The sequence below is a fragment of the Gekko japonicus genome, unplaced genomic scaffold, assembly GCF_001447785.1.
Source record: "Gekko japonicus isolate JY-2015 unplaced genomic scaffold, Gekko_japonicus_V1.1 scaffold64, whole genome shotgun sequence".
NCBI lineage: Eukaryota > Metazoa > Chordata > Lepidosauria > Squamata > Gekkonidae > Gekko > Gekko japonicus.
Window position 1 is genome coordinate 1,546,855 of NW_015170277.1, and position 11,703 is coordinate 1,558,557.

Below are 11,703 nucleotides of genomic sequence, written 5' to 3' on the forward strand. Positions count from 1 at the left end.
GCTGGAAACTCGATGGTACCATCGAGTTTTCAGCCCCATTGTCAGAGCGTTGTCCAGCGTCACTTCCTGGCAACGGCATGGTGCGTTCCAGGGAGGAATGTTCCGGCCGGGGAGCATGTGCCCCCGCCGGATTGCGGTAAGTACTTGGGAACCCTAGCTCTGACAGAAACTGCTCTTTTTCAAGAATGGCTCTGAGAGAACTTGTGACTGACCCAAGGTCACACCAGCAGCTGCATGTGGAGGCGTGGGGAACCAAACCCAGTTCTCCCAGATTAGAGTCCGCGCACTTAACCACTATACCCAAACAGGGATGGCTCCTGCTGATGGTTGTACCTGTCCCACCTGGGACTCGGGCACCTGGCTTCCAGTAGCAAGTTCCACCCACCTGGCATGGCATGAGACGGCTACTCCTTGCTTGGCTCCAGTGGGGTGTGTGTGTGGCAGTAATTCTGGGCCCCCATGCTGGACTTTTCCCCAAGGCCCCAGAATCACTAAGGCTGCCCTGGAAACCCCTGCACTTTTGCAGAAGATCCAGGGACATATTCTTAGGCATAAAGTCAGTTCACTGGGGGTAACATGGAAACTGAATGGCAAAGAAAGACTGACAGCCTGCAGGAAGTGTCATTCAGGGGAGATAATCCTTTTTTTAATCTCTCCCAGGAACACACTATGGAAAAAAACAACCACTTTTTCAAACACGGCCATCTGAAAATTCCAAAAAGTGGGTCAATGACACACCTGCAGCTGACAAAGGTAAAGAAAGATGGAAAAACGCGTTAGAAACCACTATTTTTATTATCATCATCATCCGTCATTAAGTTCCAGCTCAACAAGAAGTCTTGCACATGATTTTGGTTCCACGTTTCATGCTGTCGGTGGCTTTCCCCCCCCGCAGAAGCGCTTATTCTTCTCTCAGTAGAAAACATATATTAAAACAGAGGCAGAATTGTGTACAACTGGCAGCAAAGTGCTTGAACAAAACAGCTCCTCATGCTTCTCTTCACTGCCCCGGGCCCGACAGGCTCTTGTTCATGAATTGCCTCTTCACAAAACACATCCACCACTGCAGGGGGGAAAAGAGGTATAATTGAGGGGGGGGGAGGAATGCAGGAAGAAAGAAGAAGAAGAGATTGGATTTATACCCCGCTGGTCACTACCCAGAGGTGTCTCAGAGCGGCTTACAAACTCCTTTCCCTTCCCCTCCCCACAACAGACACCCTGTGAGGTAGGCGGGGCTGAGAGAGCTCTAACAGAAACTGCTCTTTTTCAAGAACAGCTGTGCCAGAACTATGGCTTGCCCAAGGTCATCCAGCAGGTGCAAGTGAAGGAGTGGGGAATCAAACCCGGTTCTCCCAGATTAGAGTCCGCGCACTCAACCACTACACCAAACTGGCACTTAACCACTACACCAAAGAAGAGGAAGAGATTGGATTTATACCCCGCCCTTCACTACCCAAAGGAGTCTCAGAGCGGCTTACAAACTCCTTTCCCTCCCACTCCCCACAACAGACACCCGGGGAGGTAGGCGGGGCTGAGAGAGCTCTGACTGAACCGCCCTTGAGAGAACAGCTCTGACAGAACTATGTCTTGCCCAAGGTCATCCAGCAGCTGCAAGTGGAGGCGTGGGGAATTAAACAAGAGTAAATGAACTAATTTTGCCTTGTAACTAGACATTATGGGAGACATGGTATTGCCACTGAAAATGGCACCTCTGTTTTCAATTATCCTCCAAAATGTCTAATGAATTTCAATGAGGGATGCCAGGTCCCCCCGATCCTGGCCACCGATGGGGGATTTTTTTGGGGGGGGGCATGGTTGCCAGACTCAGGTTGGGAAACTCCTAGAGATTTGGGGGCGGAGCCTGGGCAGGACAGGGACCTGAGTGGGGTACAAGGCCAGAGAGTCCCCCCTCCAAAGCATCCGTTTTCTCCAGGGGAACTGATCTCTGTAGTCTGAAAGAGAGTGGTTATTCCGGGGGATCCCCAGGTCCCACCTGGAGGCTGGCATCCCTACAATGCTCGTCAGCATGCTAGAAGTTTCTCCATTCCCATTCCCCCAAACTCAGCGTGGTGTCATGTGGTGAGTTTTACTAACGTTACAAGGGATTGTGGGTGAACTAGACTCAGGACTTCCATTTTCAAAGGCAGTCTTATGTCTGCCATAAACTCTGCTTTTGCCTGAAGAAACCCTTGTGTTTTTTTTTAAAGGAAGAACAAAACATGCCTTGATTAAGTGGTAGGCAATGTTCCCTCTAAGCTGAGTTAGTGTGAGCTAGCTCAGTTTTTTAGCCTCTGGCTCACACATTTTTGTCTTAGCTCAGGAAGGAGGGCTCCAGAGCAAACTGATTTATGCAGTAGCCAAATTGGTCGCTCATAACTTTAATGCCAGGAGCTCACAAAGTAGAATTTTTGCTCACAAGACTCCACGGCTTAGAGGGAACGTTGGTGGTAAGCTCAAATATCTACTTTGCCATATACTCTACCAGATCCCATTGGCTCAGGGGACACACGGGATGAACAGAAGGCACACACAAAACGGAAGACCGTTTCTCTGTTATGCGAGAACCATCCGTATTCCTGTTCAGGCACTCAGGCACACAACGTTGTGCTGATAAACTCAAAAGCTGTGCCCCACAGAGTGCTTCACCGGTATCCTGTTATCTGACACATTCTGCAGTTTCCTTAATTTTAAAAAAGGGAGAAGAGGCGGTACTGCTGTTCACACGGCAGTCTTACCTTGCTGGGCTTGTCACTCTGGGGATCAAAGACCTTCTCGCAAAGCCTCAGACCGGTTTCTTGCCTCAGTTGCTGCAGATAAGCTCTCATCACCTCTGAAAACAGAGAGAAACACACCCGGCTAAGCGCAGGTCACACTCGAGTTCTTGTTCAGGGGACAAACCCCCATTTTTATGTGTGTCGATTGAGGTTACAGGCCACGGAGATGTCAAAGGGCAGGTACCCCCAAAGCATGAGGCTGAGGGCACCCAAATTGTCTTGCCCTCAGGGGTCGTTTCGTAGAAAAAGAGCTAGGGGAACTCATTAGCATAACTCATTAGCATATGCCACACCCCCTGACATCACTGGAAGTGTGTCATAAGGCCACACCCCCTGACATCACCGGAAGTGTGTCATAAGGCCACACACCCCGCCCCCAATGGTCCTGGCCGCCGCCAGCCTTGCAGCTCCACTGCCAAGCCCTATGAGGGGCCCGGCGGTGGACCTGCAAGGCCGGCGGGAGTGCAAGGAAGCCCCGCGAAGGCCCTCCCTGGCCCCAGGCAGGCAGGGGTAGGGAGAGGCAGGGAGGAAGCAACTTACCCTCCCTCTTCTCCTGCCTCCTCCTGGCTGAATGAGGGCCGGAAGCGGGGCGGCCGGAAGCAGGGGGCGGGGCTTCGTCATGTGCCCGGCCCCCGTACCTCACCCGGGGGAACTGCAATCCCCCGCCATCCCCCCTGAAATGACCTCTGCTTGCCCTACAGAAGAGACTGCTTTGCATTCAGTCCTGTGTTGTGGGGGCTTTGGGCGTTGTTTTTCCCTCTCGATTCATCACTGTGACGTGCCTTCCCAAGTGAGCTCTTTCAATGGCCAGCCTGCAGCTATATATGCAGGTCTCCTTACAAAGTAGGCTGGGATATTCTCTGGCGAGCTGAGCTAGCAAACACGCACTCCGTCTGACAGGGCTTCAGGATAACATTAACACAGGAGAATTTTGTTCAGAGCCCAAATATCTGGACAAGCGTGGGAGCCCAGGAGGCACAAACGTTCCTGGTTTGGTCCAAAAGAGCAACAAAGGTCAATTTCAGGACAGCCGAAAAGGTGACCTACAGATCAGCAAACTTAGTTACATCATAAGAACATAAGAAGAGCCTTGCTGGATCAGACCAATTGTCCATCTAGTCCAGCATCCTGTCTCACACAGTGGCCAACCAGTTCCTCTGGAGGATCAACAACAGGGCAGAGAGGCCGAGGCCTTCCCCTGATTTTGCCTCCTGGCTCTGGGATTCAGAGGTCGACTGCCTCTGCACGTGGAGGTTCACCTCAGTCACCATGGCTAGTAGCCATTGATAGACTTATCCTCCATGAGTCTTTCTAATCCCCTCTGAAAGCTGTTTATCCCTGTGGCCATCACTACATCCTCTGGCAGCAAATTCCACATTTTAATTACTCTCTATGTAAAGTAGTACTTCCTTTCGTCCGCCCTGAACCTACTGCCCATCAGCTTCATTGGATGCCCTAGAATTCAAGTCTTTTGGGAGAGGGAGGAAAAAGTTCTCTTTGTCAGCTCTCTCCACCCCGTGCGTAACTTTATAAATCAATGAAATGCGCAGTGAGCCCCTTCAAAATGGGCACTGTATGCTGCTTATAGGGGACCATGGCAAACAGCCTCACCCACTGTATTCTGAACCAGAGGAAACTTCCGAAAACTCTTCAATGGCAGCCCAACCTGCCTGGATGCACAGCCTAATATACAACCATGTAAGGCACCCTGACTCCAGTGCGACTTGCTTCTGGGTCAGCGTGCGCAGAATTGCAATTTGGCCCCCGCATGTCTATCAAAGCCCGCGGATCTACTGGGAGCTCTCCTCACCGTCTTCCTGCTTGTTGGTGGGCCTGGCATAGAGAGCGTTGAGCGGGAATCCTGGCTCTCCGGGGATGGGGAAGTTTGTGATTCCGAGGGTGTACATTTCTTTTTCTCCTTGGCCTTTGGAATTACACTGGAAACAAAGACAGCACAGGCAGGAGTGATCCCAGTCCAAAACCATCCAGTCCAGCTCTGTGTCACACCGTGGGCAGAACCCAGGTGCCATCAGGAGGTCCACGGGCAGGGCCAGAACTCCAGAAGCCCTCCCACTCTTGCCCCCCCTCAAGCTTCAAGAAGACAGAGCATCACTGTCCCAGACATAAGAACATAAGAGAAGCCGTGCTGGGTCAGGCCAATGGCCCATTCAGTCCAACACTCTGTCACACAGTGGCCAAAAAATACCAGGTGCCATCAGGAGGTCCACCAGCGGGGCCAGAACTCCAGAAGCCCTCCTGCTCTTGCCCCCCCAGGCACCAAGAAGACAGAGCATCACTGGTCCAGACAGAGTGTTCCATCTATACCTTGTGGCTAACTGCCACTGATGGACCTCTGCTCCATATATTTCTCCAATCCCCTCTTGAAGCTGTCTGTGCTTGCAACCACCACCATCTCCTGCAGCAGTGAATTCCATGTGTTAATTTCGGGTGAAGAAGTACTTATTTTTATCTGTTCTAAGCCTACTGCTCATTAATTTCATTGAATGCCCACGAGTTCTTGTGTTGAGAGAAAGGGAGAAAACGGCTTCTTTCTCTATCTTCTCTTTCCCAGGCATGATTTTGCAAACCTCTATCTTGTCACCCCTCAAACATCATTTCTCCAAGCTGAAGAGCCCTACCCTCTTTCACCTTTCTTCATAGGGAAGGTGCTCCGTCCCCTTAGTCATTTTAGGCCCTGTTCACACAGAGGATTTGCCACGGTAAAAGCACGAATGGCAGGCGGATTATCGGTACGCGATCACACCGCAACATCTGGGAAGCGTAGCACACCCGTGGGCCATCCGTGGCTTCCTGCCGAAGATGCGTGGTAAAAAACTACCTAGGAAAGTGCAGTAGTATCTGGAAAACGCGGGGCAAGGGCGGGCGTCTGATCGCGGGAGCGCTAGTATCCCGTGGCTTCCGGTGCCCGTCCGAGTCCCGTCGCAAACCAGATGGTTTCCCTAAGCACATGCGCATAACACTAAACTGGAAGCAGTGCTGCTCCGCGGAACTGCGCATGCGCACAAACACGGAACGCTTGCCGCGCGGCTTCTTTGCCAGCTCCAGCATCGCCATGTGATCATGAGCTTCCTGGCACAGCGCAAAGACTCGGGAGACCGTGTGATCGAGCTAACGCGCTTTATTTTGCCCTGGGGCAAATAGCCACGCCTCACCCCGGCGTTATCTGGTTGTGTGACCGGGGCCTTAGTTGACTTTTTCTGCACCTTTTCCAATGCCTCTCTCAAGTGACTGAGTTTAGGCCATATATGTATTAAGGTCTCTGTTTGCTATTTAATAGTTAGGTATGGGTAAAGAACACATTTCCACCTTTTTTGTTTTATGCAATTGCGTTTGCTACTCCACTCTGTTACCTTTTGCAGCTTTTTCAAGCATTCGGAGATGTAGAGGGTGATGTAGATCAAGGTTCGGTCAGCCTCGTTCTAGACAGGAATGAAATACATAAATAGGAATAACAATTAATTATAATAATTGTCATATGGCATTGTGTGTAGTATAGCCGGGAGATCCTAAGATTCCCTGGCAGGCAGAAGTTCTAGCTCTTTTAGCGTTACGCACCACTAGGTGGCGAGCTAGACTTGTTTTTTTTAAAGGCAAGAGACGTTTCAGAGGTGGTTTGCCCTTGCCTGCCTCTGCGTCATGCCCCTGGTATTCCTTGGAGGTCGCCCATCCAAATACCAGCCAGGGCCGACCCTGCTTAGCTTCTGAGATCTGATGAGATCGGACTTGCCCAGGCTATCCAGGTGAGGGCAATAAATAGGAAGCAAAACAACACAGCTGTCCAGCTCATGGCAAGATTTTACCTCTCTTTCTCTGGACCTTCCACCCCAACCTACCAAGGAGAATCCCAGGTTAGGAATTCACGAAAGTTGAGAGACAGATAAAAGGGTGGGAATTAGGCACCAACCTGCCCTGATGGGGGAAGCAGTCGCTTTTAATTTGCAACGCGCCACCCATATTTCCATTGTACTTCTATCAGCGTTTTTGGCCCTATTTCTATATGACTAAGCTGCCGCAGCCGTCCTCCTGGAATCTACTATACACCGTACGAGCACAGCAAATGCCTCACCGCTGAATATCTTACCTTGATTTCATAATTTTTAAAGAAGACGTTCGCTTTGAAATAGTAGATGGCCTCATCGATGATGTCTGTGTCTTTGGCTGCCGGAAAGGGAGAGGGAAAATATTACTCGGAAGACTCAAGGAAGGAAGGGACCCCTGAGAGACATTACGGTATCTGCATACCAAGAGAGAACAGTCTGGTCACACGAATGTTTACGTAACATAAGAACATAAGAGACGCCAATGTTGGATCAGGCCAAAGGCCCATCCAGTCCAACACTCTGTGTCACACAGTGGCCAGAAATACCAGGGGCCATCGGGAGGTCCACCAGTGGGGCCAGGACACTAGAAGCCGGCTCCCACTGTTGACCGCCCCAAGCACCAAGAATACAGAGCATCACTTGCCGCAGCCTGAGAGTTCCTATCTATACCTCGTGGCTAATAGCCACTGATGGACCTCTGCTCCATATGCTTATCTACGGGAGGTTTACTCAGAAGTACTTGCCACCAAGGCTCCCTCTAAGCTGTGGAGTCTTGTGAGCAAAAATTCTACTTTGTGAGCTACTGGCATGAAAGGTGTGAGCGATTGATTTGGCTGCTGCATAAATTATTTGCTCCGGAGCCATCCTTCCTGGGCGAAAGCAAAAATGTGTGAGCCAGAGGCTAAAGAACTGTGAGCTAGCTCACACTGACTCAGCTTAGAGGGAACACTGCTTGCCACTGAATTCAGGGAGACCTGCATCCCAATAAACGCGTGCGGGACTGAAGCCTGATTAATGGCGCTAGGACGATTCATACGGAGCTACTTGATCATGAGTCGGACACATGACCACATGAAGCCACTTTATACTGGGCCAGACCCTTGGGTCTGTCAAAGTCAGTAATCGCCTACTCAGGCTGGCAGCGGCTCCCCAGGGTCTCAGGCAGAGGTCTTTCCCATCGCCTCCTGCCTGGTCAGGGATATCATGGACCTCCAACAAGACACATCAGAGGGTTCAATACAAGAACGCAAGTGGGCACTCCATGAAATTGCTGAGCAGTCGGGTTAGAAGGGATAAAAGGAAGTCCTTCTTCACCCAAAGAATGATTAATGCATGGAATTCAGTGCCACGGGAGGTGGCAGCGGCTACAAGCACGGATGGCTTCAAGAGGGAATTGGATAAACATATGGAGCAGAAGTGCATCAGTGGCTATGAGCCACAGGGTATAGATAGGAACTCTCAGTCTGGGGCAATGTTCCCTCTAAGGTGTGGAGTCTTGTGAGCAAGAATTCTACTTTGTGAGCTTCTGGCATTAAAGTTATGAGTGAGTGATTTGGCTGCCGCATAAATTAGTTTGCTCTGGAGCCATCCTTCCTGAGCTAAGACAAGAATGTGTAAGCCGGGGGCTAAAAAACTGTGAGCTAGCTCACACTAACTCAGCTTAGAGGGAACACTGGTCTGGGGCACGTGATGCTCTGTATTCTTGGTGCTTGGGAGGGGGGGCAACAGTGGGAGGGCTCCTGGAGTTCTGGCCCCGCCAGTAGACCTCCTGAGGGCACCTGGGTTTTGGCCACTGTGGGACACAGAGTGTTGGACTGGATGGGCCATTGGCCTGACCCAACACTGGCTTCTCTGATGTTCTAGATCAAATCAAGCGTGAACTCTCCCTAGAAGCTCAAATGACTAAACTCAGGCTACCGTACTTTGGTGACATTATGAGAAGACAAGAGTCGATGGGGAAGACAGTCATGCTAGAAAAAGTCGAAGGCAGCAGGAAGAGAGGAAGACCCAGCAGGAGATGGATGGACTCAATCAAGGAAGCCACAAAGGCCCTCAGTGTTCAAGCCCTGAGCACGGCTGTTAATTAATTGCTGTAGATCTCCCGGGGTGCGTGGCCGTGGTCTTGGCACTGTGGGACCTGACGTTTCGCCAGCGGCTGAGACTGGCATCCTCACAGGTATAACACAGAAAGATGGAGTACCCTCTGTGTCAAGGTGAGAATGCCTCTGAAGATGAAGAATACCTCTGTGTGATACCTCCGAAGATGCCAGTCACAGCTGCTGGCGAAACGTCAGGGACCACAGTGCCAAGACCATGGCCACGCAGCCCGGGAAACCTACAACGAATGGACTCCAGCCGTGAAAGCCTCCGACAACATATTCAGGCTGTTAATGATAGGACATTTTGGAGGTCATTAATTTATAGGGTCGCCATAAGTCGGAAGAGGCTTGACAGCACTACAGACACACACAGACAGACACACATATAGACACACACCCTGTTCCTCAACTGGATCAGGGGACTGAACCTGGGATTTTCTGCGTGCCTTGCAGAAGCTCTACCACTAAGCCACAGCCCCTCCCAAATCTGGATCGGTACTTTGACCGGCAGCGGCGCTCCGGATGTCTGCACAAAAAAGTTTTCCCCTGTCGCTCGCTACAAGAGGCTCTTTCGCCGGAGATGCCAGCGGCCGAACTTTGCGTGCCCAGGAGCCTAAGGGACCTCCGGCTGAGTCTCCCTCTCGCCCAGCCCCAGAAATCTTAAGGCTGCGAAGAACACATGCGAGAGTCTCCGCCGAGTCCTCTTTCGAGGGCGCAGGACACACTTACTTTCTCGGGGCGCGGGACCCTTGAACTGGCTTTTGATGGGCAGCAGGGCCATGTTGCCGATCAGCTTGTTGTCGGGATCCATCAGCGTCGAGTGATAGGCCTGCGCGGGAGGAGAGAAAGAGAGAGGGCCGTCAGCGACCAAAAGGCAACGGCATCGAGAGGCGCGGCGGCTGCATCCTGCAGTTCTCCTGTAAACACGCAGAGGGAGGGAGACGAAGCTTCCCCTTCCCCCACCCTCAGTGCTCTGTCGAACGAGTCAAGGACTGCGAGGCGAGAATAAAGGGTCGGCAACCGCAGCCCCCTGGGCCAAGCCCGGCCCTTGAGCTGCAGCGTCTTGGTATCGGCGCAAGGCTCCCGTCTCCCTTGCCAGGGAGGGACATTTCAGGCAACCCACAAGAAGGACCGGGGAAGGAAAGAGATGGAGGGCATGAGAGGGGAAAGGCACAGCAAGGGACGTAGGGGGGAGGGTTGCGTAGTGGATGTAACGTCACACCAGCTCCTGCTAGTTTGGTGTAGTGGTTAGGAGCGCGGACTCTGACCTGGGAGAACCGGGTTTGATTCCCCGTGCCTCCACATGCAGCTGCCGGTGCGACCTTGGGCCAGTCACAAGTTCTCTGAGCTGTTCTCTCACGAGCAGTCCTCAAGAGGACTCCAGAAGAGCAAACTGATTTATGCAGTAGCCAAATCGGCTCGCTCACAACTTTAATACCAGTAGGCTCACAAAGGAGAATCTTGGCTCACAAGACTCCACAACCTAGAGGGAGCATTGCTCACAGGGTGTCTGTTGTGGGGAGGGGGAGGGGATTGTAAGCCGCTCGTAGGCTCCTTCGGGTAGTGAAGGGCGGGGGTATAAATCCAATCTCTTCTCTTCTTCTAGACTTGGGTTCAAATCCCCCCCATGCCAGGAATCCCTCTGGGTGACCTTGGTCCAGACACACTCTCTCAACCCAACCTACTTGGGTTGTGTGAGGATGAGCTGGGGAAAGAAACTGTGCACACCCCACCGAGCTCCTCAGAGGAAAGGAGAGATAAAAATGTGTCGCTGGACCGTGGGGGCCGTGATGCAGCCCCGGGGTTGTGAGAGTTCCGTGCCGCCGCCGATCAGCTGACAAGGAGGCCCACAGCTCCAACACCTGCTTCTAGGCAGGATCAGGCCCGTCTCTACAGAGCAAGTCATACAAAACATCGCATTGAGGAGACAAAGGCAAGGGGTCCTTCACGGAGCTACGGGAGCATTTGGATCACTCAGGAAAGTGAGCCAAGCTATATGCCGACACCCACCCCCAGGATAATTAGCCAGTCTTGTAGCATAAGAAATGGGGAGCAATGAACTAACAATCCATACCCCTGTCAGGACTAGGGTGTCCTTTCAGTAACCCCCAACATAAATTTTTTAGATAAGAGATGTCGAAATGCCTAAGTAACTTTGGGGATTCACTGCCACAAGACGCAGGGGTGGCCACTAACATACATGGGGGCCTCATCCATTGGAATACAGGTTTATCAAGTGCCATTAGCCATGCTGGTTAAATGGAACCTCCACGTTCAGAGGCAGTACACCCCTGAACACCAGGCACAGGAGGTGACGTCCGCAGAAGGCGGCTGTCAATTTCAAGCTCCGGTTGGGTTTCCTCAAGGCACCCTGTTGCCCTTCCCGAGAAAAAAAGATGCCGGCCCAGAGAAACCTTTGCTCTCGTCTAGAAGGGCTTTCCGGACAGATATAAAGATCCCTCTTTCAAACACTGCTCTGAAAGAGCAACTGTGCAGGCCAAGGCAGGATATAAATCGAAATAAATAAATAACTGCAACATCCTCTTTTGCTATGCTATTGATTCGAATGAGCTTACGGATGATTGCACAGAAGGTTGACATGTAAAAACCCTCCCAGGTTTGGAAGGGGGAGAAAATGGACAGACCGTTCCCCCAGGGCTGGTAGCGACGCTGCTTATTTTTAACGATGGCCATATAAGGCAGTTCCCCTTTTCCCGGCAAGACTGTCTCTAAAGCGGTGAAAAACGGGCGTTATGTACAACACCCCAGAAAACAGAAGCCCTGTATAAACACACACACACAGAGAGAGAGACTGTACAGACGCAAGGCTCGGGGCTTTAAGTTTAAAGCGCTGGCGCTGGCCTGACCGGTATGGATCTCAGAAAGGAAGCAAAGGCAAATCAATCCATCAATGGCAGCCCCTTTCATCTCCTCCCTCCAGGCCCAGCATCTATAACAGCATTTCCTGCTTTTTCCTCTGACCAGCAA

At 51.6% G+C, this 11,703-nt stretch overlaps 1 protein-coding gene across 1 annotated transcript in view; it reads right to left on the reverse strand.

Annotated features, from left to right (window-relative positions):
* Window positions 1–790: 790 nt before the first annotated feature.
* ARPC3 (actin related protein 2/3 complex subunit 3) overlaps window positions 791–11,703 on the reverse strand; it is an 11,110-nt gene continuing 197 nt past the window's right edge. Inside the window, exons 2-7 of the mRNA XM_015417683.1 lie at window positions 9,445–9,544; window positions 6,877–6,953; window positions 6,146–6,214; window positions 4,585–4,711; window positions 2,736–2,830; window positions 791–1,063 (exon numbers count right to left, since the gene is read on the reverse strand). Coding sequence (XP_015273169.1) covers window positions 1,001–1,063; window positions 2,736–2,830; window positions 4,585–4,711; window positions 6,146–6,214; window positions 6,877–6,953; window positions 9,445–9,544 — 531 coding nt within the window. The 3' untranslated portion in view covers window positions 791–1,000. The remainder of the gene's footprint in view (window positions 1,064–2,735; window positions 2,831–4,584; window positions 4,712–6,145; window positions 6,215–6,876; window positions 6,954–9,444; window positions 9,545–11,703) is intronic.